This window comes from Heterodontus francisci, chromosome 32 (assembly GCF_036365525.1).
Source record: "Heterodontus francisci isolate sHetFra1 chromosome 32, sHetFra1.hap1, whole genome shotgun sequence".
Taxonomy (NCBI): Eukaryota; Metazoa; Chordata; class Chondrichthyes; order Heterodontiformes; family Heterodontidae; genus Heterodontus; species Heterodontus francisci.
In genome coordinates this window covers 13,044,604-13,068,254 of record NC_090402.1, presented here as the reverse complement: position 1 = coordinate 13,068,254, position 23,651 = coordinate 13,044,604, and the positions used below count along the sequence as shown (strand labels likewise).

Sequence of the window (23,651 nt, the reverse complement as noted above, 5' to 3'; positions counted from 1 at the left end):
GCCCATTCCAGCAATGGGGATCCTGAGTACAGACAGAAGGGAAGACTACAGGAGATGCAGCGAGGAGCTCCAAGCTTTATTTTTCCAATGATTCGCTCTCTTTCTCCGAAGGCTTTGACTCACCATGGGGTATGATTCCACACCAGATACCAGCCCTACTGTAACTTACCCAACTGGCCACTCTGCATGTGTGAACCTCAACAGTGAGTGTTGGCAGGCAATCTCTGCGAAGGAGCAGCTACTTTTTAAAAAGCTCATTAAGATCAATGTAATAATCGTTACTGCACTTCCGAACATAAAAAGCTGTGGAAATTATGGGTAGGAGAATTCCAGGGCCAATAGGGGAAAACAAAATCTGGAAAATTCCTCTCCCATCCCCTCAGATGATGGAAACCAGTCCAGGAAATCACATTGACCAGGTTCATGTTAACTGTGAATCCACTTACCTTCTATACGATATAAAATAATATTGGTATCTGAAGCACCTTGAGACATGTCAAAGAGCTGATAAGGTGCTATATAATTGCAGGTCTTTCTTTTTGGAGTTGGTGTGAAGCTTTCTTCATTTAAAGGTACTGGACACATGCAAGGTGTTGCTGTTGTGGGACCAGCTCCCCAAGGTGTTCTCACACTCCTTGCTTTAATGCTGGTGACTTCATACCTGAGTTACTAAAACAATCTCTTGTTGATACAAAATGTGTCATCTAACCAGCCTATTTCACACAGATCTTCATTGTAAATCCACTATTTTCTCAATCTCATAACGGTGAGTCAGTACTAGTTGAATGAACACACCTGACAATTGGCTATCATCACATGTTATGACTGAGCGAGATTATTTTTGGGTTTTCAAACAATATAAAGTGACAAGCAAATAATAACTTCTCGGAGACAGCAATGAAAAATTAACAAACGATACTATCAAGCTAGTCTCATGATCTCTATGCAATTTCTTCTCTGCCCCTTCCTCTTGACCTCATTTTGCAATACAACCACCTTCCATACCTTGGTCAGTAACCATTCACAACTAAAAACTAAACATGGGCATCGCTATGCTGGGGGGCAAGAAAGCCAAGCCCAATAGTGCCCTCAACCAACACTCACACAGTGCAGGAGAACTAGCCTCTGGACACAGAGACCCTGGGCAGGATTTCCCTGCGAGCCTCTGGACCCCACCATCAGGCTGAAATGTGGGCCAGTAGCCCGCACTGCGTGGAAAACAGTCACTCATTGTGATTGTCCCCAGGGCATCCACTGATAGATGGCACCTCCATCAGTGCAGCACTCGTTCAGTGCTGCATTAGAGTGTTAGCCTAGATTCTTGTGCTCAAGTCTCTGGCATGGGACTTGAATCCACAACCTTGTGACTCAGAAGTGACAGCTACTGAGTCACGGCTGACACATGCTGAGTGATTGAATCTTGAATATGGTGCTTTTTAACTGGCTGCGCCAATCAGGGAATCTCCATTTGGGAATTCCTAATGTGAGCAGTTGGCCAACTTGAAACCAAATATACAAGGAGAATGCAGCGCAGTGACCAGCTCAGCACCTGTGCATGGCACCTCAACATTGATGGAATGCAAAGCAACCAGGATACAGTCAAATATAAATGAAACCAGAGCCACAGGAAACATTCTTAAACTTTGAACTGCCCATCTGAAGACTTTCAGTGTAATTTGGACTCAAAGAGTTGACATGAATGACATTTACGATCTTCTATTTCTGAAGCAAGGCTGGAGGCCATCGAGTTGTGACCCTGAGTAAAACACACGAGTTCCCTTACGCTCAGTACTTGTGCAATCCTATCACATTACTTAATAAGTCACTAAAGAGCGAAGGCAGCAGCTGGCCCATTTAATTTCTTAGAATGCTGTAGTTAGTTGCATTGAATCCCTTAAAGCACTTACACAGGTAATATTAAGGTAGAAGATGGCAGGAATGGTGCAACACAATGACCAGCTGAGCACCAGTGCATGGTGCTGAATTGTGTTGCAACAGTGGAAGTTCAATTCTCCCACACCATTGAGCCCCAACTTCAGTGTCACTTTAGGAAGGCATCAAAGAGACCAGTTCTATGCCCACGCAAAGAAAAAAAGACATGCATTTATCTCGTGCCTTTCATTACCTCAGGATGTTCCAAAGCCGATGAAGTACTTTTAGAGTCATGGACTCATTTACGGTACAGGAGGCCATTCAGCCCATTGAGTCCATGCCAGCTCTCCACGGAGCTATGCAGTCAGTCCTACTCCCCAGCTAGATCCCCATAGCCCTGCAAGTCTAAGTTCTCTCAGATGGCCATCCAACTTCCTCTTGAAGTCATTGGTCATCTCCACTTCCACCATCCTTGTGGCAGCAAGTTCCAGGTCATTACCACCTGCTGTATAAAAAACTGCTTCCTCATATTCCCCCTGCATCTCTTGCCCAAAACTTTCAATCTGTGACCTCTAGCCCTTGGACCATTTGTTAATGGGAACAGTGTAGTCACTGTTGTAATGTAGGAAATGCAGCAGCCAATGAGTACACAGCAAGCTCCTGCAAACAGCGATGCTACAATAACCTTTTAATTTGATTTTAGTGATGTTGCGTGAGAGATAAATATTGGTCAGGACATCAGGGATAACTTTGAAATAGTGCCATGGGACCTTTTACATCCAGCTGAGAGAGCAGACAAAGCCTCAGTTTAAAATTCAAAAGACAGCACCTTTGACAGTGCAGCACACCCTCAGTACTGTACTGGAGTGTTAGCAGGACATGAACCCACAATTTTCTACTTCAGAGGCAAGAGTGCTACCAAGTGAGCCACAGCTGACAAAACAGGGATAGATCACCTGATACCATCAGGTATTTCCAGGTTACTGGCTCAGGGCAGTATGAGTAGAGGGCTGGAAGTGGGCCATGTATCTCACACTAAAATTAAGTGGGTTTCTCAGCTGTCTCGTTCTTCTTCATCATAAGTTTACTCCTGGTGGTTAAGGGTCTGACTTTTCAGGCAGTGCTATCTCCTAGCATCGTAATAGAGTTGCCAACCCTCCAGGATTGACTTGGAGTCTCCAGGAGTTGAAGATTAATGTCCTGCGCACTGCTGAGAGCAAAATCACCAGGAGAAAATTCATAGGGGCATAAAAATATTGCAGGTGAGGAGAAAGGATGTTTGACTGGGTGGGCAGTTGGAGGCAGGAAGTCACGTGATGAAACCTCCAAGAATACATCCAAACAGAGTTGGCAACCCTATATTTGTGTACTTTGCTAACTGGATGGAGTCCGCCCCATATCGTTGTCCTTAGAAACCCCAAAAGCCATTCACAAAGCCCCTCTGTGCTTCCCATACTGGTGGACCATGAGTTCACTGTTACTATGGCAATGCACACTTGAGTATGAGAGTTCAAAATGAATCAGGGAGTGCAATCAGAGACCAGGATATTTTATTCATGGCCACCAGGTTGTTTGTAGACTGATTCCATTATTTGTGCTAAGAATAACACTCTATTTTGTCTCAGAATGCAGGCTTTGGATTCCTTCGCTTTGATGAAGAAACCTAGGTGAAGGGTGAAGGTCCACTGTGCAGCGAAGCATCAAGGCTGGAAAGAGTATGATCAGGAGGGGTGCAACATTCCCTCTAAGCTGTGCGTGTGCGCGGCTGCGCAACAACCCAGAACGGACCGCGCAGTGCAACAAACAAGCTGCGCACAAGCAACATTCCCTTTAACAAAAACAAGAAATGCTGGAATCACTCAGCAGGTCTGGCAGCATCTGTGGAAAGAGAAGCAGAGTTAACGTTTCGGGTCAGTGACCCTTCTTCGGAACTGCTTTCAGATTTTCAGATTTCCAGCATCCGCAGTATTTTGCTTTTATTTTAGTGCAACATTCCCTTTAAGTTGCGTGCCTGCGTTGCTGGGCAACAATCTTAAAGGGACCATGCAGTCCAACAAACAGAGTGCAAGAACGAAAAAATTAGAGGGAACTTTGGTGGGGTGTAAAAACTGCACCCGATCCCATCAGTTTCTCGTGTTAGGTTAAAATTGCTCCCAGAGAGTTTGAATGAGACAAACTTGGATTTTAAAAGCCCATGTATTAAGGGAGGAAGGGACAAGACAGAGCGTTAAGGCTTCGATGGATTTCAGGTCTTGGGAAATGAAGAGTTAGGTTAGGAAATTGTGCCGTCTTGATTTCAATGCATTGAGGATTTATGGAGTAGGAAGCAAGTGCAAGATGTCGTATTTGGAGCAAAGGAGGGAGAAGTGAGGAAGATTCAGTGGAGTCCTGACCATAACAGTGACACAGAGAGACCAGAAAGGTTGTGACAGGGAGAGACTGGAGGCGACAGAAGGATTTGCTACCAGATGGCAAGTGTTTCCTTGCCTCCTGTCCAGAGACGCTGGGAGAATCCCCTCGGATATGGGAGCAGCTTTCGAATCTTGGAAATTCCTGCATTTGATAGAGAGCTAAGACTCATTGAGGAGAAATAGTCCTGTTTCAGCATTTATGCTTCCTGGTGCAACACCCAGGAGACTCTCCAAGGACGATTTTAACTTCGGATGAGAATGAGGGTGCGGGAGCCCAAAGTGGGCAGTGAACCATCCAGCTTGCACCACCAACGCACCCCACCCCCCACAAATTTCCCCTGAGCTTGAGGCCTAAAAGATTTTATCTCCCGGGCCTCAGTTGCATAGCTCAACAGTGACTCCCACCCGTCTCAGTGGGATGGACATTACTGCCATAGGTGGGTGTCAAAATTGTTGGGGGTGTGGGGGAGGGGGTGTCAGATTGCTGATTATCTCCACGTTACCCTCTGAGTCACACACCATCCCGACTTGGAAATATATCGGCCATTCCTTCACTGTCGCTGGGTCAAAATCCTGGAACTTCTCCCTAACAGCACTGTGGGTATACCTATACCACATGGACTGCAGTGGTTCAAGAAGGCAGCTCATCACCACCTTCTCAAGGGAAACTGGGGATGGGCAATAAATGCTGACCTTGCCAGTGATGCCCACATCCCAAGCATGAATGAAAGGAAAGATGGGTTACTACTGGGGTTAATATAATACCCAGTGAAAAACCTGGGGTCACGTTTCAGTAAGCTGGTCAAGAAATATCACTAACATCTACTCGTCCTCAGTAGGAACTACTGAAACACCTTAAGTTCATGACTAATATTTAATAAAGAGATATCAGCCCTCAAAATCCTCTTGATAATTTTACCAGAAAAGGCAGTGAGTCCCATTTGAACACACCGCTGACTTTTTCATTTAAATTATCAACACGAGCGATTTCAATCCCTAATTTAACTTTTCAAGCTATCCCATCACTTAATGTTGGAATGCAACCCCAGGCCACCTACCCTGACATTGCTTGTGCTGCAAGGTGAAAGGACAATTGAGAATCAAAACCTTATGGGATCTCCAGGGTTGAGAAGCTAATTACACGTATGTTAATCCGATAATTGTGTATCAGTTGTTTAAGGTGGAGGGTGTTAATTGGGGTCTTACATGAGCACTTATAAGCAGACACTGACTGAAACTGGGGGAAGTTTTTGAGTGAGGAGCTACATGCTTGTAATCCTTTTACTCTGCACAATAAATGTGAAACTGAGTAAAGATAGGCTCCAGCATCATCCTTCCAGAACAAACTTTCTGGAATTTAACATTGTGGAGCAGATGTTAACTTAACCCAGTTTGAGGTCTATAATTCAGCTCTATTTCATGTTTGAGTCTCCATTTCAGACACCCAAAAACAACAAATTGCATTCATATAGCACCTTTAATGTATTAAAATGTCCCAACGGGCTTCGCAAGAATGTTATCAAACAAAATTTGACACCAGGCCACATAAGGAGATATTAGGACAGATGACTAAAAGCCTGGCCAAAGATGTTTTAAGGGATGTCTTAAAGGAGGACAGAGAGATGGAGAGGTTTAGGGAGGGAATTCAAGAGCTTGGGGCCCAGGCAGCTGAATGCAAGGCTGCCAATGGTGCAGCGATTAAAATCAGGGATGTGCAAGAGGCCTTTGGAGGAGCAGAAATATCTTGGAGGGTTGTAGAGCTGGAGGAGGTCACAGAGATGGGGGCAGGAGTGGGGGGGGGGGGTGGTGGGGGGGGGATGGGTGAGAACATGGAAGGATTTGAAAACAAGGATGAGAATTTTTAAATCGATGCGTTAAAATTGGACCTGGAGCAAATGTAAATCAGCGAACACAGGGGTGATGGGTGAACGGGACGTGGGTGCGAGTTAGAATATAGGCAGCAGAGTTCTGGATGTGCTCAGGTTTTTGGATTGTGGAAAATGGGAGGCCGGTCAGGACAGGGTTAGAATGGTCAAGTCTAGAGGTAACAGAGGCTTGGATAAGGATTTCAGCAGCAGCTTGAACTGAGGCAGGAGAGGAGTTGGGCAACGCTATGGAGATGGAAGTAGGCGGTTTTGGTGATGACGCGGATATTCAGTCAGAAGCACCCAACGGTAAATGTTGCTTTGGTTATGGGCGTTAAGTTGACGTAAAAGGGTGGATATCTAGATTTAAACTCACTCAGCTCTCTGTTCAGTTTTCTGTCCAGCACTGGCACCCGAGTGCTCGCCTGCCAGTTTCCAGTCAATTACGTGCAGATTAGGGATCAGAGATTACCACATTTAGGCATCGTTACAATTTTCCAGCATTTCTGCAGGTGCGCTATCTACACACCAGAACAAACGGCCATGCAGGGTTCTAAACGTACTCCACTGGCTTTGGAACATCCTCAGGTAGTGAAAGGCACTAGATAAATGCAAGTTTTTTTTTAAACATATCCTACAGTAAGGTTTTCAGCAACAGCTTGAGACTGTTTGTGTATCCTTTTCTTTGTTTCTTTCCTGTTTGCTCTTGGATTTTGTGCCAAGTGAGCTGGCACCAATTTTTCTATTGGGTAGATTCAACAACACATTCTCAATGAGGATTACTTTTGACTTATGCTGTTTTGAAAGATAATGAAAAAGTGATTTACGGTTGCCAGGCAGTTGAGGCTACACCGACAACAATAACAGAAACTTATAGTTATATAGCTCCTTTGACATAATAAAGCATCCCAAGATGCTCCACAGGAGTATTAAAAAAAACATGATTTCAAGCCCCATGAGGAAATATTAGGGCAGATGACCAAAAGCTTGGTCAAAGAAGTGGGTTTTAAGGAGCGTCTTAAAGGAGGAAAGCGAGGTGGAGAGGCAGAAAGATGTAGGGAGGGAATTCCAGAGCTTAGATGCCAAGCATTTGAAAGCATGGCCACCAGAGGTAGGCTGTGCCCACCTGCCAGCACCTGCCCAGCTGCATGTACCAGCAGGGGCATCCCCATCTGTCAACGCCTGTGCGGTACTGCCGACACGGGGTCCACTTCAGTGGGCATCAGTTGTGCAACATGGCTAACTGCAGCTAACGTGCACCAAAGTGCAGGCAGCTCAAACCCTCAGCCTCCACCCCTTCCGGACCACACTATACTGCTTGCATTGCTCAGCTGGTAGCATGCCTGGCTCTAAGACAGGAGGTTGTGGGTGGGTTCAAGTCCCAGTCCAGAGACTTGAGTACAAAATCTAGGCTGATGTACCAGTGCGGTGCTGAGGGAGTGTTGCACTGTCAGAGGCGCTGTTTTTCATATCAGGTGTTAAACTGAGGCCCCATCTGCCCTCTCAGATGGATGTAAACGATCGCATGGCATTATTTCGAAGAGCAGGGGAGTTATCCTCAGTGTCCTGTCCTTCAACCAACATCACTAAAACAGATTAGCAGGTCATTATCACATTGCTGTTTGTCTGATCTTGCTTCTCATAAATTAGCTGCTGCGTTTCCTACATTACAGCAGTGACTACACCTCAAAAAGCACTTCATTGGGTGTAAAACACTTTGGGATGTCCTGAGGTCATGAAAGACACTATAAATGCAATTCCTTCGTTCTCATTCTGCATCAGCTTCATCCAAAGGGGTCGGACTTTGATGTAGGGGTCACCTGAGCTCTCGTTCTATTGCTCATTACGCCTTCACTGGAGGGGAGAGCCTGCAATAGGGGTGGGGGTTGTGACTCTTCATTGCATGTGGATGTGTTGCACAAAGCAGCCCGTGAATTCCTGCAGTAAAAGCTATCGCTCACCTGAACATCTGGCCTTTCCCATTCTCTCTCACCTTTGTCATGGACCTGCAGCATCTTCTGTCCAGTTATCTCTGAAGAGAAAAAATAGAAAAGCAACTCACATTTACACCACAGCCAGAATACAGCGAACATTAAAAACACCATGTCCCTGAAAATCCACTGACCTTCTGGCACATTCCAGCCATAGCTGGGATCTGGCCATGTTGGAGTACAGTGTTGGCCTGTCCCAAACAAGGACACCTTCATCAAATGGGATGTGCGTTTATGGCCAGGGGCAGTGGACATCCAAACATACATAGCAAGGGGTGAAAAATCGGTTTCTTCCAAGCCACCTGCAGCTGTTGTGTTCCCTGAAATGCAGCTCTTTTCACTCCCCTATAAATCCAATCCCAGTGTTAAGAGTGGGGAGTGAAGGAAAATGCAGAGAGCCCCAGGGATGAGCGTTGCGATTTCAGCCATTTCTAAATGCTATGAATGATTTGGACGCAGGAGCTCAAAGAAGATTGGTCCAATTTGCAGATGGTAGAAGGGGCAGTTGATTTTGAAGTAGCAGTTCATTGGGAAAAATGTGTAAGTGGGTAGGATAATGTTAGATAAAATTTAACGCAGTGAAGTGTAAAGGACTGTACCTGGGGGGAAAAATTCAGCGACATAAGTATTCTGTGAATGGTGTCGAATTAGTGGACAAAGTAGGAGAATCTCACAAGCCCACCTTTACATTAACATCCAAGTGGCAAACCAGTCATTCTATACTGATATTTCTCATGGTCCCAGTAGGTCTGGGTTCAGTGATCTGCAGCGCAAGTGTCCGTCACTCCCACTCAATACAATAGCCACATGAGCCTTTATGCAGCCATGCCCTACATTATATTGACATTCTCACTCAGAGAAGCCTTTTGAAGATAATAAACCAGTGAGGAGAGTATCTTTTTTTAACACAGCGAATTGTTGTAATCTGGAACACACCACCTGAAAGGGTGTTTGGAAGCAGTTTAAATAGTAAATTTCAAATGGGAATGGGATATATACTTGAAAAGGAAATGTTTACTGGATCACAAAAATGCCCCAATGGCCTCTTTCTTTTTTTTTCTGTGCTCTAAAATTCTATCATAGACAGTGGGAGATGGGTTACAGGAAATGTTAAACCGGTATGGCAGGGATCAACTTCTGAGATTGAGACCGAGGCACATTGCTGGGGCAAAGTAGAGAAAGTTTTAGTTTGCACCTAGCTGTGTGCCATGCCTGACCTAGGAGTGCTTGGCGGGACACCATAGAGGCAGGTTTGCTCTTTGAGAAACTTGTGCTGTGCCTGACCTCGGAGTGCTTGTCAGGGTAGATAAGTGTCTCCATCCAAATGTGCTGTAGATGCCCAGGGAGTGCCTGATGCTGAGAATCGGGCCCCAATTTTAACTTGGGCTGTGAGTGTGGTATGCAGGAGCCAGGGAGGGCAGGAAGCGCCCATGACGGAGCTGGCATGAGGCCTTGGTCATTCTAACATCCGGGCCTTGATACCATGTCGGAGAACCTGTCTCCTTACCGTATTGGAGGTCCAGTCTCATCATTGGATCAGTGGACCAGCTTCATTACCATATTGGAGGACCAACTCCCACCAGAATCCGACAGGAATCATTACCTGGCCAGTGGGGGGGAGTGGGATTTTGCGCTGCAGGATTCTGCCGCTGGGGACCCAAGGAAATGGTGCCCGGCGCCAAGGTTATATCCAGGAGATGAGGATGGAGGGGTGGGGCCGTCCAGAAGGGATCGCAGTCGGGAGAGGTGAGAAAAGCCCAAGAAAATCCACGTGTGGCCTGCAGAATTCCAACAGTTCTCTGGCTTTCTGTCTCAGGGTGGGTAGCGAAAGGAGTAAAGAGAAAGAAGGAGAAATGAAAAGAGAGAAAAAGAGGAGAATAAAGGAGAGAAGAATCCATGATGGACACTACCCGCCAGTTTCAATCTCCCTATTGGTTGGTGTGAGGCAACATCTAATGTACTCCATGAATGAAAAAGTCACACCTCATATTGCTCGGTGTTGCCAGCTCTGGATTCAATCCCAGTCACAGGGAATGTATGTTACTGTCAAACAGTTGCTGGAGTGGCACTTGAACCCACAACCTAGGTTGTGCCCACAGACTTGAGCACAAAATCGGAGGTGCAGACTTTTGGATGAGATGTTAAACTGAGGCCCTGTCTGCCCTCTCAAGGAGTGTGAAAGTTCCAGTGGTACTCTTTCGAAGAACAGCAGAGGAGTTCTCCCCAGTGTCCTGGCCAATATTTTTCCACTCAATCAGCATCATGAAATCACAATATCTGGTCATGCTCTCATTGCTGTGTGCTTTATAAATGCAAGCTCTTTTTTAATCTTTTTAACAGATAGGCAACAGTAAAAAGATCCATTTAGCAATGAAGCTGCAATGGACATCCTTTCCCCTGAAGTACTTCATCCAATATATTTGAGCACATTTGGCCATGTCTAATTCTGGATGAAGATGAATCTATTTTAGTTGGTTCTTTTTGTCTGTGTTATTTATATACTCTCTACCCCGCACCCCCCCAACCCACTCCCGCCTGCTCATTTCAGTCAATGGAAGCAGAGGCTGGAGTCCACGGGCCTTGGTGACACGACTACTTCTGCTTTCCTCACCCTCGCTCTAGTTACACGCAGGCCCTTTTGCTCGGTGCCTCTGCAAGGCCTGAGACGGTTAAGCCTCGTCCCCATCACATCACGACGCAGCAACACAGCGCCTGACGTGCTGCGGCAACAACAGGTTGTGCTTTTGTGAATTTTGTTTTCGTCATTGCAAGGGATATTCCTGCCTGGGGAGCGGAACACCATTCATCTCAGGTGGCCAGTTCTCCAGAGGAGAACTCCCGTATTCCTTATTTTGTTGAAGGCGCTCAAGATTAATATGCTGAATATCTGAATTTGACCCAGTTTGGGACTTCAGGATCAGGGGGTTCAAATAAAAGAAATCAGCAACGTCGTCTTTCTGTCCCTGTCAGCACCCAGCCAGATCCTGAATAAGATCACAGCCTTAGGTGGGGGTCTCCACGGGCCGTGGTGAAGGGTAGAGCCTCCACCTATCCCTTTTAAAGGGGGGATGGTGATGTGGGTTGGGGGTGAAACGGGGTCTCCCTCCAATGGCCTCACAGGGACCTAGTGTAAGGTCAGAGGCCAGGCGGGAAGAAGTGTGATGGTGAAAATTAGCAGAGATGTACAATGGCAACTCACCCGATATCGGCAACAGTGAAAATGACACCCAGTAACCTTTGAAAAACAAGACGTAAAATCTAAAATGCATCGGCATCTTTAGGACAGGAGGCGAGAGATGACGCTAAAACAGTCAAATAATCCCCTATCCCACCAACCTTTCGCTCCATCACTGATTTTGACAATTGTCACTTGGGCATCAAAGTCTGCGGCATGTTAGAGGGTTAAACTTGAGAGATGGAAACTAAACGATCGATTATTCACAGTTCCATTGCAGTATATTTGGTGGTACGGTAACCTGCAGACAATGACACAATGTTCTCCACAGATCCCCACTCTCTCCCAATTTCAGATCAGGTGAGAGGCTCTTGTACTGAGTTGCAAGAAAACATAAATCTCTCCAAGGTCATTGTCTTCCCCACAAAGAACCTCTTCCAAAGATGTGTTGACGTCAGCCTCTGCTATGGTAACCATGCATTCATTGCTCAACCCTCTTTAAGAGCTAACAGATTGACTAAACTGCCCATCTTTGCTCTCTTTCCATGGAATCCTTACAGACAATAAGAAGCAAGCCCATCTTTCATAGATTTCCATTTCATATGCCTTACTCAGGGATATTTCTCTCGAGCAGAAGAAAAGGCAATGGAACAGAAGCTACAACTGGACTCACACTTACTACTGCTGTATCCTAGTAGGAAGTTGTAAGTCAGTAAAAAGCCAGTGTAAGTATCCCTGTCACTTTTACTCATCTGGTCTTCAAATATAACAACTTGCATTTATATAGTGCCTTTAATGAAGTAAAACATCCCAAGGTGCTTCACAGGAGTGTAATCAGACAAAACTTCACACCGAGCCAGGTAAGGAAATGTTAGGACTGGTGACCAAAAGCTTGGTCAAAGAGGTAGGTTTTAAGAAGCCTCTTAAATGAGGAGAGAGAGGTGGAGAGGTTTAGGGAGGGAATTCCAGAGCTTCGGGCCCAAGCAGCTGATGGCACCATCGCCAATGGTGGCATGATAAAAATCAGGATGTGCAAGTGGCCAGAATTGGAGGATTGCAGAGATCTCGGAGGACTATAGAGCTGGGGGAGATTACAGGGACAGGGAGGGGCAGCAGGCGAAGCGGCAGATAGCAGGGTAGGACTGACCTCACCAATGACAGATTTCAAGCCCAGAATGGGGGTACAAGCTTGGGTCTTAATTGGGCCTCAGTGTAATTTTCAACTAAAAACACAGCACCTCTGGCAGTGCAGCATTTCCTCAGTATTGCACTGGAGTGCCAGCCTAGATATTTTGCGCAAGTCTCTGGAATGAGGCTTGAACTCACAACCTTCTGATATAGAGGTAAAGTATGACCACTGGCCAAGGTTGACACTAGTGCAGATAATCAGGCTTATTGTTAACTTCCAACTCACTAGGTTGTGTCTTCCCCCATTATTAATGAGCCAATATCTATTTGTTTTATTGTTCCAATGGATTAAATCCCAGGATTCAATTGTGATATCCAGTCACAGCACCATGCAATGAACCATGCATGTATACCACTTCAACCTGGCCGCCTGTGTTCATATGTTCATATCATAACGTAACGATGGATGACAAGGCCATTTAGCACACATTAGCTTGAGATGGCATTAAGAGAGCTTTTGGGCCAACCGTCAAGAAGATCGCCCCCCTCAAATCTAAATCAGGGGACACAATCACTGACCAACACAAGCAAATGGACCGCAAGGTTGAGCACTACCTAGAACTGTACTCCAGGGAGAATGTTGTCACTGAGACCGCCCTCAATGCAGCCCAGCCTCTACCAGTCATGGATGAGCTGGACGTACAACCAACAAAATCGGAACTCAGTGATGCCATTGATTCTCTAGCCAGCGGAAAAGGACAGCATTACCCCTGAAATAATCAAGAGTGCTAAGCCTGCCATACTCTCAGCACTTTACGAACTGCTTTGCCTGTGCTGGGACGAGGGAGCAGTACCTCAGGACATGCGCGATGCCAATATCATCACCCTCTATAAAAACAAAGGTGACCGCGGTGACTGCAACAACTACCGTGGAATCTCCCGGCTCAGCATAGTGGGGAAAGTCTTCGCTCGAGTCGCTTTAAACAGGCTCCAGAAGCTGGCCGAGCATGTCTACCCTGAGGCACAGTGTGGCTTTCGAGCAGAGAGATCGACCATTGACATGCCGTTCTCCCTTCGCCAGCTACAGGAGAAATGCCGCGAACAACAGATGCCCCTCTACGTTGCTTTCATTGATCTCACCAAAGCCTTTGACCTCGTCAGCAGACGTGGTCTCTTCAGACTACTAGAAAAGATCGGATGTCCACCAAAGCTACTAACTATCATCACCTCATTCCATGACAATATGAAAGGCACAATTCAGCATAGCAGCGCCTCATCAGACCCCTTTCCTATCCTGAGCGGCGTGAAACAGGGCTGTGTTCTCGCACCCACACTGTTTGGGATTTTCTTCTCCCTGCTGCTCTCACATGCGTTCAAGTCTTCAGAAGAAGGAATTTTCCTCCACACAAGATCAGGGGGCAGGTTGTTCAACCTTGCCCGTCTAAGAGCGAAGTCCAAAGTACAGAAAGTCCTCATCAGGGAACTCCTCTTTGCTGACGATGCTGCTTTAACATCTCACACTGAAGAGTGTCTGCAGAGTCTCATTGACAGGTTTGCGGCTGCCTGCACTGAATTTGGCCTAACCATCAGCCTCAAGAAAACGAACATCATGGGACAAGACGTCAGAAATGCTCCATCCATCAATATCGGCGACCATGCTCTGGAAGTGGTTCAAGAGTTCACCTACCTAGGCTTAACTATCACCAGTAACCTGTCTCTCGATGCAGAAATCAACAAGCGTATGGGAAAGGCTTCCACTGCTATGTCCAGACTGGCCAAGAGAGTGTGGGAAAATGGCGCACTGACACGGGAACACAAAAGTCCGAGAGTATCAAGCCTGTGTCCTCAGTGCCTTGCTCTACGGCAGCGAGGCCTGGACAACGTATGTCAGCCAAGAGCGACGTCTCAATTCATTCCATCTTCGCTGCCTCCGGAGAATACTTGGCATCAGGTGGCAGGACCGCATCTCCAACACAGAAGTCCTCGAGGTGGCCAACATCCCCAGCTTATACACACTACTGAGTCAGCGGCGCTTGAGATGGCTTGGCCACTGAGCCACATGGAAGATGGCAGGATCCCCAAAGACGCAACAAGCTCGTCACTGTTATCAGACCCACCGGCCGTCCATGTCTCCACTTTAAGGACGTCTGCAAACGTGACATGAAGTCCTGTAACATTGATCACAAGTCGTGGGAGTCAGTTGCCAGCGATCGCCAGAGCTGGTGGGCAGCTATAAAGGCGGGGCTAAAGTGTGGCGAGTCGAAGAGACTTAGCAGTTGGCAGGAAAAAAGACAGAAGCGCAAGGGGAGAGCCAACTGTGTAACAGCCCCGACAAATAATTTTCTTCTGCAGCACCTGTGGAAGAGTCTGTCACTCTAATATTGGCCTTTATAGCCACTCCAGGCGCTGCTCCACAAACCACTGACCACCTGCAGGCGCTTACCCATTGTCTCTCGAGACAAGGAGGCCAAAGAAGAAGAAGAAGAAGAAGCTTGTCTATCTAGAAAAACATCCATTACGGCATTCTAAATGATGCAAATTATTTTGCCTCCTAACCTACCCTGAATTCGATTTCCAAACATCTGCCCTCTCAGGTAGACGTGGACAATCTCACAGCACTATTTCAAAGAACAGCAGGGGAGTTTTCCCCAGAGTCCTGGCCAATCACTCAGCCAACATCACTAAACCAGATTATCTGGTCATTATCACATTGCTGATTGTGGGAGCTGGCTGTGCACAAACTGGCTGCTGCCAGTTCTACATTACAGCAGCGACTACACTTCACAAAGTACTTCATTGGCTGTAACTGGGATGTCCTGAGGTTGTGAAAGGAGCTATAGAAAAGCAAGCTCTTCCTTCTTTCTTTGATCATTCTTTGTGCGATGTATATTCTGACATCTGTGATGATTTTACATTTTTCCCCACTGATCACAGATGGGATGGAATATTTTCACAGGGTTTGCCAACAGCAGATGGGAGGGGGATTCAGAGACAGATGGAATGGGTGCGTGAGCAAGTACAATGGCAAGTCATCTAAGCACTCTATGTACTTTTATTATTATTCATTCTTGGGGTGTGGGCGTCGCTGCCAAGGCCAGTATTTATTGCCCATCCCAAATTGCACTTGACAAAGTAGTGGTGACTGCAACCGAGTGGCTTGCAAGGCCATTTCCGAGGACAGTTAAGAGTATCCACGAGAAAGATCGAGGCTGCTTAACTCATTGAGGCTCACATTCTCCTCCCATAACTGTACCATTCAACCAACTCACGATGAAAAAAAAAATCAGCTGGTTCGAGATCATTCCCCAATATTCCTGTCTACACATAAAAGCTGATTAGCTCAAGGTTCCACACCTATAATCCCTTCTCAAAGCCATTGATTGGGAAGAGATATTGTGCCCAGCTGTGTGAGGGAACTGATTGAACTTTATAGGCCCCTGGTATCCTACCCAGTTTCTGAAATGTTTTTAGGGTAAAATCAAGACATCTTTACTGGGAAATCAACTCTGCCCACACCGCCAACCCCAGCTGAATCCCTGGAAGCTTCCTGAAGCTTCAGAACTCCGAGCCAACTACTCAACGAATATTAAAATGTTGGGCTAAATGGCGCTGTGGTTCCAAATTTCCTGATTTTCACGCTCGTGATGTTTCAGTAGTATTCCAGCTATTGCCAGCTTCATTGGAGGCTGGTGGAAGTGAGGAATTTTTGAGCCAGAGGTTTGAGGACTGATTGTTGCAGTGGGGAATGAGTTTTTGTTACATACATCCTTTGGACTTGCTTCTGGCTGCCTGTGGGTGTGAAACCACAGGGATATTGTCACCCTCTAACCAGCCCCCCCATCTACAATGAGGGTCTCTCGGGACCATTCCCAGTGACGAATGTGTTTTGGGTGCTGTTACATTGGAGATGGAGGAGAAGCGGGAGATGATGGAGAGTGAGGCAGCTTTTAAGGAGGATGTACCCCACGCGTCCAAAGAATATACAGGAAACACAGTTCTTATGAGGACCTTAGCGAGCAGATATGTATTCACCAAGACAAATGAGAAATAGTGCCAGCCACTGCAAGGGGACCTGCAGTCATGGTCCTCTGCCCACAGTCTATGAGTATGCAGATGATGACCACGCTCAACTTTTATGGCACAGGGTTATTTCAAGCAGCTAGTGTTGCTTTGAGAACCTCTAAAGGCCTAAGAACACATCATATGTGACAGACTGAGTCATCCACCATCTGACCTGGCGAATGTAGGCCAAGCTATGCTTTAGTGTGTAGCACTCTCATGTCTGAGGCCAGCAGGCTGTGAGTTCAAGACCTGCTCCAGACACTTGAGTATATAATCCAGACTGATGCTCCAGTGCAGTACCGAGGGAGTGCTGCACTGCCAAAGGTGCTGTTTTTTGTATGGGATATTAAACTGTGGTCCCATTTATCCTCACAGGTGGACATGAACGATCCCTTGGCACTATTTCAAAGAACACCATGGGAGTTATCCCTGATGTCATGGCCAATACATATCCATAGAACCATAGAAAAACTACAGCACAGAAGGAGGCCATTCAGCCCATTGTGTCTGCGCTGGCCGAATAAACTATCTGCCCAATCTAATCCCACCTTCCAGCACCTGCTCCATAGCCTTGCAGGTTACAGCACTTCAGGTACATGTCCAGGTACCTTTTTAAAGAATTGAGGGTCTCTGCCTCCACCACTGTTCCTGGCAGCAAATCCCAGACACCCACCACCCTCTGGGTGAAAATGCTTCTCCTCATGTCCCCTCTAATCCTTCTATCAATCACCTTAACTCTGTGCCCCCTGGTAACTGACTTTCCTGCCAGGGGAAACAGGTCCTTCCTGTCCACTCTATCTAGGCCCCTCATAATTTTGTACACCTCAATCAAGTCACCCCTCAGCCTCCTCAGTTCCAGGGAAAACAACCCTAGCCTCTCCAATCTTTCCTCATAGCTGCAACCTTCAAGCCCTGGCAACATTCTTGTAAATCTGCTCTGTACTCTCTCCAGAGCAATTATGTCCTTTCTGTAATGTGGTGACCAGAACTGCACACAATACTCCAGCTGTGGCCTAAACAACATTTTATACAGTTCCAGCAGCACATCCTTGCTTTTGTACTCTATACCTCTGCCAATAAAGGAAAGCAATCCATATGCCTTCTTCATAACTCTATCTATCTGTCCTGCCACCTTCAGGGACCTGTGGACATGCACTCCAAGGTCTCTCACTTCTTCTACCCCTCTCAATATCCTCCCGTTTATTGTGTATTCCCTCACTTTATTTGCCCTCCCCAAACGCATTATCTCACACTTCCCTGGATTGAATTCCATTTGTCACTTTTCTGCTCACTCAACCAAACTCTTGATATCATTCTGGAGTCTACAGCTATCCTCCTCACTATTAACTGCACGGCCAATTTTTGGATCATCAGCAAATTTCCCAATCATGCCTCCCATATTTAAGTCCAAATCATTAACAGATACCACAAACAGCAAGGGACCCAACACTGAGCCCTGTGGAACACCACTGGAAACAACTTTCCATTCACAAAAACTTCCGTCGACTACTACCCTTTGTTTCCTGTTACTGAGCCAATTCTGGTTCCAATCTGCCACATTCCCCTGTATCCCATGGGCTTTCATTTTACTGACCAGTCTGCCATGCGGGACCTTGTCAAATACCTTACTAAAATCCATGTAGACCACATCCACTGCACTACCCTCATCAATCCTCCTTGTCACTTCCTCAAAAAACTCAATCAAGTTAGTAGGACATGACCTTCCCCTAACAAATCCATGCTGACTATCCCTGATTAATCCATGCCTTTCTAAGTGACAGTTTATCCTGTCCCTCAGAATAGATTCTAACAATTTACCCACCTCTGAGGTCAGACTGACCGGGCTATAATTATTTGGCCTATCCCTCGCACCCTTTTTTAACAATGGTACAATGTTCGCAGACCTCCAATCATCTGGTAGCTCGCCTGTATCTAGTCAGGATTTGAAGATGATCCTCAGCACATCTGCTATTTCCTCCCTGGCTTCCTTTAACAACCTGGGATACAATCCATCCGGCCCTACTGATTTATCCACTTTCAAGGATGTCAGACCATCAAGCACTTCCTCTCTCATTATGCTTACCATATCTAATATTTCACACTTCTCTTTAACTACAATGTCTGCATCATCCCTCTCCTTTGTGAAGACAGAGACAAAAAAACTCATTAAGAACCCTGCCCACATCTTCTGCATCCACACATAAGTTCCCCTGTACATCTAAGTTCCCTTGTACATCTCTGATTGGCCCTACCCTTTCCTTAGTTATCCTCTTGCTCTTAATGTACTGATAAAACATCTTCAGGTTTTCCTTGATTTTACCTGCCAATAATTTTTCATGTCCTCTCTTTGCTTTTCTAATTTCCTTTTTTACTTCACCCCTGCACTTTCTATACTCCTCTAAGCTTTCTAAAGTATTAAGATATTTGTGATTGTCATTAGCTTTCTTTTTTTTCTTTAACTTACCCTGTCATCTTTTAGATAACCTGGCGGCTCTAGATTTGGCAGTACCACCCTTAATCTTTGTGGGGACATGTGTACACTGTGCCTGTAGTATCTCACTCTTGAAGGCCTCCCACTGGTTTGCCACTGATTTTCCTTCAAGTAGCTGTATCCAGTCCACTTTTGCCAGGTCACCTCTCAGTGTCGTAAAATTTGCCTTCCCCCAATTTAGAACCTTTGCTTCTGTTTTATCTTTGTCCTTTTCCATGATTATGCTAAAACTAACTGTGTTATGGTCGCTATCTCCAAAATGGTCACCCACTGTTACTTCCTCCACTTGCCCAGCTAATTGCGTCCCCTCCAGTTGGGTTTGTTACATGCTGGCTGCAGACTGCCAAAGTCATTTGGCAGAATGCCTCATCACCAGAACTTTCCAACAAGCACCAAGATGTAGCTTGGCTGGTGGTGAGAAGAGACCTCCCCGTCAGATCCTTCCTGCATGCCCGGAGTCTCACCCTCTCCGCACAATGCCCTCGAGGTGGCTGTGGTGGGAAAGAGACGGTTGCCCACCTCCTTCTGGAATGTGTCTTTGCAAAGTAGGTGTGGATAGAGATGCACTAGTTTTTGTCGAGGTTCATCCCAAGCAGCTCTGTAACACAGGAGTCTGTTCCCAGGGACGCACACCGAGATAAACATCAACTGCTGCTGGAGGACCATCAATTCGGTGAAAGACGTTCTTTGGTCTGCCCGAAACTTGCTGGTCTTCCAGCGCAAAGAGTTGTCCATGACCGAGTGTTGCAGACTGGCACATTCCAAGGTCCAGGACTATGTGCTGAGGGACGCACTAAAGCTTGGGGCAGCCACGGCAAAGGCTCAATGGGGAAAGACCACTGTGTAAGGTCCTCCCACCAAAGTGAACTGAGAGGCTGGATCCATGGAAAGCCCCTCAGGCTGTATCCAGAAAATATGGGTCTGCTGAAAAATGTACATGTCATGTAAAATGAAATGGAAGGGTTGTGAGGCAACTCACTCCTGTATTGAAGGAAACTGATCTCCTTTGCACTCTTTGTATTGTCAACTTGGTGCTGTTTTGAACTGTTTTGTAATGTATTTTTTTTTTTACAGATTTTTATGAATAAAGTATATTTTGGGAAAAAAAATTGTTACGTTCTGGCTAAAAAAGCTCTCTTGAACGCAGTTCAAGCATTTTGTTTCCTCTGTGCCCTTCACACTGTTTGTATCCCAGGTGATATTGGGGTAGTTGAAATCCCCAACTATTATTGCCCTAAAGTTTTTATACTCAGAAATCTGCCTACATATTTGTTCTTCAATCTCCCTCTCACTATTTGGGGTATATAGTGCACTCCCAGTAATGTAGCTGCCCCCTTTTTATTTCTGAGCTCCATCCATATGGTCTCGTTTGATGTTTCATTTAGCATATCATTCCTCCTCAAAACTGTTATTGATTTCTTAACTAATAATGCTACATTCCCCTCCTTTTTTATCTCCCTCTATCATGCCTGAAAACTCTATATCCAGGGATGTTGAGCTGCCATACTTGCCACTCTTTAAGCCAAGTTTCCGTTATAGCAATGATATCGTGTTGCCATGTGTCTACCTGTGCCCTCAACTCATCGGCTTTATTTACTATACTCCTTGCATTTAAATACCCTTTAACACTGCCAAATTCCTGTGTTGCACACTTTTTAACCTTTGCTTCTTCTACCTTTCAGAGTCACTCGCTGCGTCCTGTTCCCTGCCCTGAAATTGTTCTATCTAAGACTGTGCTCAGGTTCCCATCCCCCTGCCAATCTAGTTTAAATCATCCCCAACGGCACCAGCAATCCTTCCTGCAAGGATATTTGTCCTGTTCAGGTGCAGACCGTCTGGCTTGCACAGGCTCCACTTTCCCCAGAACCGGTCCCAATGCCCCAGAAATCCTGCACCATCTCTCCAGCCACGCATTCATCTGGTGTATTTTCCTATTTCTATACTCACTAGCACGTGGCCTTGGGAATAATCCGGAGATAACTACCCTTGTGGTCCTGCTTGCTAATCTCTTTCCTAACTAACTAAACTCAGCCTGCAGGACCTCATCCCTCTTACTTGCTATATTGTTGGTACCAATGTGGACCACGACCTCTGGCTGTGCACCCTTGCTCTCCAGAATATTCTGTAGCCACTCGGTGATGTCCATCACTCTTGCTCCAGGGAGGCAACATACCACCCTGGAACCACATCTGCGACCACAAAAATTCCTATCTGTTTCCCTAACTATAGAATCTCCTACCACTATTGCTCTCTTGTCTTTTTACCTCCCTCCCAGCACAGCTGAGTCACCCATGGTGTTCTGCTCAAGACTCTCACTGCACTCTACAAAGGAACCCTCCTTCCCATCGATACTCAGAACTGAACACCGGTTAGAAAGTTAGAAAACAACATCACGAAAAACAGATTATCTGGTCATTAATTGTGTTTTGTGGGATCTTGCTACATGCAATTTGGTTGCTACGTTTCCTACATTACAACAGTTACTACACTTCAAAAGCATTTGATTGGCTGTAGAGTGTTTTGGGATGTCCTGCGGTGATGAAAGTCAATCTATAAATGCAAGTCTTTCACTTTTTTAATCACTTTGTGCTTGTCTGCAATCAAATTCTTTTTTACTATAGGATCATTCTGGAGGGCAAGAAAAAGCCCAAACTTTATTACTTTATTAACTTCTCATCCTCGTCCATTCAATTCCCCACCTTTTCTACCTCAGCCTCCTCTTTAATCTTCTCAGTCCCTCCATGCCCTTTGACACTTCCTGGCTTTTGCACCCTATGCTGCTATTCATAAAGCACAGAGTCCCATATACTTTATTAACTACTTTGTTAACTTGTCCCGCAACCTTCAAAGATTCAGGCACCCCCCTTTAAAACTGCACCATTTAGCTTATATTGTCTCTCCTCACTCTTTCTACCAAAATACATCACCTCACGATTTTTCTGCATTGAATTTCATCTGCCACAGGCTGGATTTTCAATCAGGGCTGAGAAACAGAAATGGGGCCTGGTTACGGGTCGCGAGCAGGCCCGGCTGACTTTAAACACATCCACTGAGATTTTGAAATCTTCAGCCAATTAAAGGCCAGGCAGCGGGTTCACCATCCAATCAGGGATGACAGGCGGTCTCCTGCCGCTGGAGGGCCACTGGGAGGCTCCCCAGCACTCAGTGATTGGCAACACCACTGGCCAAAGTGGGAGGGGTCAATCTGAAGACAGAGAGAGGGAGAAGGCTGGGTAAGTTTTTTTTAGTTTTTTTTATAAAGCCACAGCTGTCTGGCCATGATCCTGGAGGGGCAACCCCTCCAGGGGACGACCAGAGACTGCAGCTGTGGCCCGGTGGCCATTATGAGTCCGAGAGTGGCGGGGGGGAGGATGGAGAGGGGACGGAGGGAGTCCCTTGCGTGATTCATCTCCCCACAACTCCCCCCCACCTGCTGCCCTGAGCCCACCATGTTGGCCTGGAAATTCCTTGCAGCATGGCAACGGGACCTTAATAGGCCTGTACGGCCAGGTGAGGAGGGGGTCTCAGGCTCCCCTCTTGCTTTTCCTCTTATTTGACTGCAACAGGATTTATTCCTTTTAAACAGTGGTTGTGCTTATCACCTCCGTGAGTGTTTTAGCTTTCCTCTTTACTGTGATCTTGAAAGAACCTATCAGACAGGTTTTCTTGAGTTTAAACAAGAGTTAAGTTAACAATCTAACACACACACACACACACACACACACACAATATTTACACTCGGAGGGGTTTGCTCTTTCAAAGTCAATGTGTCAGGATGGCCTTGTCTGCCATGCTAATGAAGCAATCCTAGGTAATTCAATTACTTAGAGCAAGCCATTGTTCTGGTTCTAGGGCTTCTCAATCATCTGTCTGCAGTTGGGCCTTTGAATGTTCAAAGGTGTTTCAGATGCAAATTGCAGTGGCCATCTTGGCTGCTAGTTTTTTAAAAAAGTTACTGCAGGATTTTTCCATTAAAAGTCTAACATAAATTTCCAACTGATGAAATTAATATTTCGCATTTGGCTTATGGGGTTTTCTTGACTATAATTGCCAGTAATTGGCCTCAATTGGCTGCCTGTCGGGAAGTGCCGGAGAGCCAATCCAACCCCAAGCTGCTCTCACTCAAAGTGGCTCTGATTCGGGATCACAATGGGGATACGGCACGGTGGCCGGCAGTGCCAAGTCACGTACCCACCCACCTCCAATCTGGGCCCCGAATTGATTTAAAAATCCAGGCCCATACATCTACCCATTCCTCCAGCCTGTCTATATCCTCTTGAAACTTCCACATTATCCAGAAGAATTGGGAACTAGGGTTGCCAAAACTCCCATATTGACCGGGGGTCTGGGGCTCGATCATCTGGGCACCACTGGCAACATCCTGGGAGGGAATTCCAGAATTCTAATACTCCGTGTGTGAAAAATTCTTCCTGATTTCCCTCCTAAACAGCCGAGCACTAATTTTAAGATTATGTCCCCTTGTTCTTCCCCCCACCAGAGGGAATAATTTCTACCGACCCAATGAAATCCTTTTAACATTTTATACACCTCAATCAGATCACCCCTCAATTTTCAATAATTGAGGGAGCACAATCCACGTTTATGCAACATCGCCTCATAATTAAACCCTCTAAGTCCTGGTATCGTTTTGGTGAA

General features: G+C 46.1%; 1 protein-coding gene across 1 annotated transcript in view; it reads right to left on the bottom strand.

The window, feature by feature from the left end:
- Positions 1 to 23,651, bottom strand: part of LOC137347642 (adenylate kinase isoenzyme 1-like) — a 165,645-nt gene that overhangs the window by 81,573 nt on the left and 60,421 nt on the right. The window contains exon 8 of the mRNA XM_068012264.1: positions 8,110 to 8,180. Within this exon, the coding sequence (XP_067868365.1) occupies positions 8,110 to 8,180 (71 nt within the window). The remainder of the gene's footprint in view (positions 1 to 8,109; positions 8,181 to 23,651) is intronic.